The following is a 5,802-nucleotide window of genomic DNA, read 5'->3' as shown; positions in this document are numbered from 1 at the left end:
TTGGAGAGTTGGTGACGTCACCACAGGTATTTTGAAGTGTCGATGACCATCAAGGAAGATAGGTTTGTGACAATTGGCGCCTACCTGTTAGAGCGCGTGAGTTAGAACACTACCTGCTGAACTTTCCACGTCAGCCTTATATCATCATCGTCGTCGTCATTCGTTCTTCTTGCAGAGTTGGCTTATATAACTCTTTATCAAACACAATCATCTCCTCCATTCGAGCTCGTTAACCTGAAAACTAGTATTATCCACTCAACCAATTAATTTATGGATGCCCCGATTTCTCCCATCACCCACCTCTTACCTCAACCCGATCTTTATCTTCACACTTCCAGTGGGACACGCATTCCAGTCCACGCAAGCATTTTGGTATCTTTTTTTTTTTTTTTTTACTTCAATTCAAATCTTTATAATTTTTTTCTTATTTAACTTTGCATTTATTTATTCATTTTTTTCTCATTAATTTTGGTTCTGAAATTAATCCCTTAGGCTTCGGCGTCACCTGTTCTAGAGAACGTCATAATGTCCAACAGAATCGTTAAAATCAACGGCGTTCCACACGACGCCGTCACCGCATTCTTGAGCTTCCTCTACTCCTCCAGGTTAGTTGGTAGAAGTGTTCTGTTCCGGTTACGAAATGACGGTGGTGACCCTGAGGATTATTGATTGGGTGCGTCGCAGGTGCAGCGAGGAGGAGATGGACAATCACGGAATGCACCTTCTTGCACTATCGCACGTGTATTTGGTGCGGCAGCTGAAGCAGAGTTGCATCAAGGGGCTGGCACAACGCGTGACCACAGAGAACGTGGTGGACGTGTTGCAACTGGCGAGACTCTGCGATGCACCGGATCTCTACCTCAAGTGCGTCAAGCTTCTAATCAATAATTTCAAAACCGTGGAGCAAACAGAGGGTTGGAAATTCTTGCAGAAACATGACCCCTGGCTCGAGCTCGACGTTCTTCGCTTCATGGACGAACAAGAATCGGTAATCATTAATTAATTAATCATATATAGCATTATTTTTGGATTAATTAGAATTGTTAATCACGGTTTAATCAAATATTAATCAGAGGAAGAAGAAATCAAAGAGGCGAAGGGAGGAGCAGAGGTTGTATGTGCAGCTGAGCGAGGCCATGGATTGTTTGGAACACATATGCACGGAAGGGTGCACCCACGTGGGTCCATACGATGTTGAACTTAAGCAAGAGAAGAGACCCTGTTCCAAATTCTCCACGTGTCAAGGTCTGCAAGTGTTGATTCGACACGTGGCAACTTGTAAGAGCAGGCTCAACCGAGGTTGCTTGCGGTGTAAGCGCATGTGGCAACTCTTCAGACTCCACTCCTCCATTTGCCTTCACCAAGATTCCTGCAAGGTTCCTCTTTGCAGGTCAATATCCTCCTTGTTTCTTCACCACTTTATCACATTTTACACTTTTTTTTTAATTTTTTTTTTATACTAGTAAATTATTAGTTAAGAACATGTGTTGGTAAGTTGGTTCATCATCGAATTATAAATCGGTTATGCGTACGTTGTTAACCTATAACTATAATGGGTATGAGATGCGTAGAGACGTAGAGAGTCAGTTGTAGGTCAAACATAACTTCATATTTACATGTCATTTCATATTAGAATAAATATTATTGTTAAAAGGAAATTTTCATTAAGTAGGATATATGTAGCTATAGGTTTTCATAATATACATGTATCTATCTTTGGAAAATAAATTCCATGGTTCCTCTCTCTCTCTGTGTGGGAGCAATACTCTAGGACCGCTACATTTTTGCTCTTATCTTTAGCAACTAGTTTAATATTTTTTATGTTGTAAGAAATAATTTTATTTTTTATATACATATAAAAATAGAGGGATGTTATACTTATAACTTGTTTTTGTTTATAATATCTTACAATCATATCTTAATCGTTGATTTCTGTCAATCGACGGTTATCATTTATTGTAAATTAATAATAATTAATTAATAAATTTTATTTACGAAAAATCTTAATCGTTGATTGACGAAAATCAACGGTTAAGATATGAGGTGTAAGATGTTGTAAACGAAAATAGATTGTAAGAATAACCTTCCCCATAAAATTATGTATAGTTTGTATAAAACCATATGAGGAGAAGAAAAAAAGAGAAAATATGGGTCCAATCACTTTTATATGTATAGAAGATAATTTTTATCTCTTAGAAACATAAAACTTCAACTATATGGGAAAAGTGTGTATCATTTTAAAAGATATAAAATTGTGTTATTTTAAGTGAGAGAAAGGGATAGATAAAGGAGAAGAGAGAGTGGACAAAAAAATATAAAGGTGCGAGTCCTACCTCTTTGTGAGAGTGAAAGATATAAGTTGTGTCATTTAAAAGGATAAACACTTTTTTCTAATTATATATGTACAAAAACTTTGTTTTTTCTTTCTTTGCTTAAGGGTAGCAAACTGGCAGATGGTGTCTACCAGGACCAAGAGAGAGGAACTCGAGCTTAAGTTAAATAATTTTCTAATATATAAATAACTAAATAGGAGATGATGAATAAAAGTTGAGAATAGTACTTCAAATTGTTACTTGACACAGATATATTTAATATTATTCTCCATGACATATTGTATTGTTGTGTAGGGATATTGTTTCCTGCATTTAATTTTTCGTAATTGAGTAACAATCTTAGCTGTGCCTGAGTCACAGCTATAATAGGTCTTAATTTATAGTGTAGAGCTGATTTGGCTTTACGCTTTTATTGGATATTTGTTAGGTTATAACTAAAGTAGAAAGGTAGTGGTTAGCTAAGGTACATAATCGTTTTACATGTGATAAACCAAGTTGAACAAAAAAAAAAAAAAAAAAATTCATCGTTATTCATTTAAGGAAATTAATTTTCTCATTTAATATGAGAAACTTTTCTTATGCTATACACACAATACATGAGTGGGGTCCACAAAAATGTAAGAAGTTAAAAAAATAAAGATGGGACCCACTCATGTATTGTGAGTGTAGCATGAGAAAATTTTCTTATGTAAAATAAGAAAACTATTTCCCTTCATTTAATTAATTTATTTTGTGTCATGTTATATTATTATATAATGACCCTTATTTTTTCTTGCCATATTCGTCAGCGGTTTGCTTGTTTTATTCCCTAGCTCGTGCCTGATATTATTCAGGGGTAAATGTAGCTGGCGAGTCACATTATTTTTTTTTTTTTTTGATAACAACACATTTTTATACAGCTATTGTATTGTTTATCATCTTATATTCAAAACTACCATAACAGGTCAATTAGTTTCATTTCACAAACCAAATCAATGACGCCATAGAGCGCACAAGACCAACATGGTATATAGTAATTATACCAACATGCCAAACATATGTGCATTAGTTAAAAGTGACAATGACAGTGAGGGGTCCTCGATCGATCCCTCAAAAGCAACAACTAATATTATTATACCCGTGGTTGATGATATACAGCTTCTTTTGATTGTCATAAAAGAAAGCAAATGGTACAAACAAGTGTATTGGTTTTTATCAATCACATGTACAAGTGGGACAATTGGGGGATTTAACGAGCAAGATTACTATTTACATCAATATATCAAATTAATTAATAATCTCGTGCATATCTTTAAACATCATGTTTTGTTAGCTTCAATCTCCAAGTTGTCTAATTTAACATTTATTTTCTTGTGAACCTAATTAACTCTGTTGTCACTTTCTTAGTTTCATTTAATCTTACAGTGATCGCCATGTCTTACTTACTGTCCTGTATATATAGTATTAATTACTTAATTAGCGGTCTGGGTTAACCTTGCTGTTACGGGGGAATGTGACAGGCAAATTCAATTGAAAATGCAGCAAGAAAACAGGAAAGATGATGCAAAGTGGAAAGTACTAGTGAGGAAGGTGGCCACGGCCAAAGCCATGTCTTCCTTGGCAATGCCAATATGAGGAAGCGGGATTAGGAAATAAGAGGGACCATAAACATTCTGCACTACATAAAAATTCATTTCGTGTTCATAGGGCCATGCCTTTCTCTATATTCTTCTTTTCTTTAGAGAGAATATGTCTTATATTCATTGTTGAAGTTGTAGGGTTTTGTATAGTGTGGATCCTGTTGTGCCTGCCTCTTTCAAGCTTTAGAATTAGATATATAGGTTTCCTTGGTGGAAAATTGCAAAATAATCGAGAATGGCATGTTGAGGTGTTAGCTTGTGATTTGTAAATTTTGTTTGGTATATATGTTGGGTATGACTCATACTTCGCATGCTGATGATGGCCCTAGTTATCGGGGTCAGCAGAAAGGCAACTGGGATCCCATTCCCAAGTGAGCGGGCGGGGGTCCGGGGTAGCCGTCCTAGCGGGGATCTGGGGGGCAACGCCCCCAGGCCCGTAGAGGTTAAGTACTCTTGTGGGCCTTTGTTTTATTGTAATTTTCTTAGCAGTTTGGGCTTGGGCCCATGAATAGCTGCTGTTAGGATTTTCTAATCCTATTTATATTTTCTTTGTAAACCGAGTGAATTGTAACGAGTGGCGGTGATGTGAATATAGTACAGACAAGCTAGACGTAGCCTATATTGGGTGAACCAGGGTAAATCGCTGTGTCTATTCTCTCTCTCTCTCTTTTTCTTTTTCGTTTTCAATTTGTGTGATTGTCGATTTCCAACAGTTCGAGGAAAAATTATATTTATAAATTTTTTGTTTACAAATTCTCACAAATTACATTATATATTATCTGTAAGACATTCTTGAGTTTGTATCTCTTAGTAGTGAAATATATTGATACATAGATGTTTTTAGAGAGATTAATATGGATGAAAGTTTTGAAGGAGCTATTTGGTGTATCTAAAATGTGTGGTGAACACAATTTACAATGCAATAAATGTAAAATTCTCCTTCAATGGGTGAAAGAAATTTATATAGATAGAGAAATATTCCTTAATGATAACGATAGGAGAGAGAGTCATAATTATTTTTGATCAAAACCTCACTATTATGTATGAGATAACACACCCCTAGTGTGTGCTATGATGAGCTATATATATGGGATTGTTTGGTAGGAGTAATTTTTTTGGAATGATAGGAAAGTGAAAGTGAGATTTATATACACCCATGTTTGGTAGGAGTTTTCACAATATTTATCCGGTTATCCAATTTATCTTGGATTTCAGGTTATGTACAAATTATGATTGATTTTCCCTTCTCAAAATACCATCAAAAAGGTGTTATTTTTGGTTTACCGGATGTAGGGATTTGGACACCAAATTTTTTGGACAAATGTGCCCTTCTTCTTCATATCGTTGTCTTCGTTTCTTCCCTACAGAACCCATTTGGTTGTCTTCATTTCTTCTCCAAATAACCCATCTGCACGCAGGAGAGCATTAAACATAGATGGATGCAAAGGAGAGGGCATAAAAGAAATTGAATCCAGCCACCAAAAAATCCATAAAGAAAAGGAACAAGGAAAGAGAGTTGCGACTAGGAAAGGGGGGAGAGGGGATGACTCTGGTGTCTGCATTTTTTTTATTCTCAAAGAGATTACGATGATGACTGCCAAAAATTGAAGCTCAGACCATCATGTGTTTCTGTGAAAGCAAGAAATTCATTATTATTTTTAAAAATAAATAAAGTGAAGGTGGGGTTATTTTTGTAAATAACTCCACATTCCCACTAATATTTTATGATCAATCAAACAAAGACTCAGTAAACTTAATTAAAAAATCTTAGTAGTTGATTCCAAAAAAAAATAAAAAATCTTAGTAGTATTTTTGCATACCAAACAACTTTTTTATATCATTTCCGGATA

The 5,802-nt window shown here is 35.3% G+C and overlaps 1 protein-coding gene across 1 annotated transcript; it reads left to right on the top strand.

Moving 5' to 3' along the window:
• Positions 1-270: 270 nt before the first annotated feature.
• On the top strand, positions 271-5,543 carry LOC133296316 (BTB/POZ and TAZ domain-containing protein 2-like). Its single transcript, XM_061495277.1, has 6 exons — positions 271-372; positions 493-605; positions 685-988; positions 1,074-1,390; positions 3,833-3,940; positions 5,447-5,543. The coding sequence occupies exons 1-6, from the start codon at positions 271-273 to the stop codon at positions 5,541-5,543; spliced, it is 1,041 nt and encodes a 346-aa protein (XP_061351261.1).
• Positions 5,544-5,802: the final 259 nt, after the last annotated feature.

This window comes from Gastrolobium bilobum, unplaced genomic scaffold, assembly GCF_033153095.1.
Source record: "Gastrolobium bilobum isolate Gb01-03AN ecotype WA unplaced genomic scaffold, APGP_CSIRO_Gbil_v1 utg2008, whole genome shotgun sequence".
NCBI lineage: Eukaryota > Viridiplantae > Streptophyta > Magnoliopsida > Fabales > Fabaceae > Gastrolobium > Gastrolobium bilobum.
This window is presented reverse-complemented; position numbering and strand designations above follow the sequence as displayed.

Excerpts from the sequence above, each read along its gene's own strand:
- LOC133296316 (XM_061495277.1), top strand. The coding sequence starts at position 271 with ATGGATGCCCCGATTTCTCCCATCACCCACCTCTTACCTCAACCCGAT. Across the intron at positions 606-684 it reads AGCTTCCTCTACTCCTCCAG|GTGCAGCGAGGAGGAGATGG; the intron begins GTTAGTTGGTAG and ends GGTGCGTCGCAG. Across the intron at positions 3,941-5,446 it reads ATGTCTTCCTTGGCAATGCC|GAAAAGGAACAAGGAAAGAG; the intron begins AATATGAGGAAG and ends AAAATCCATAAA.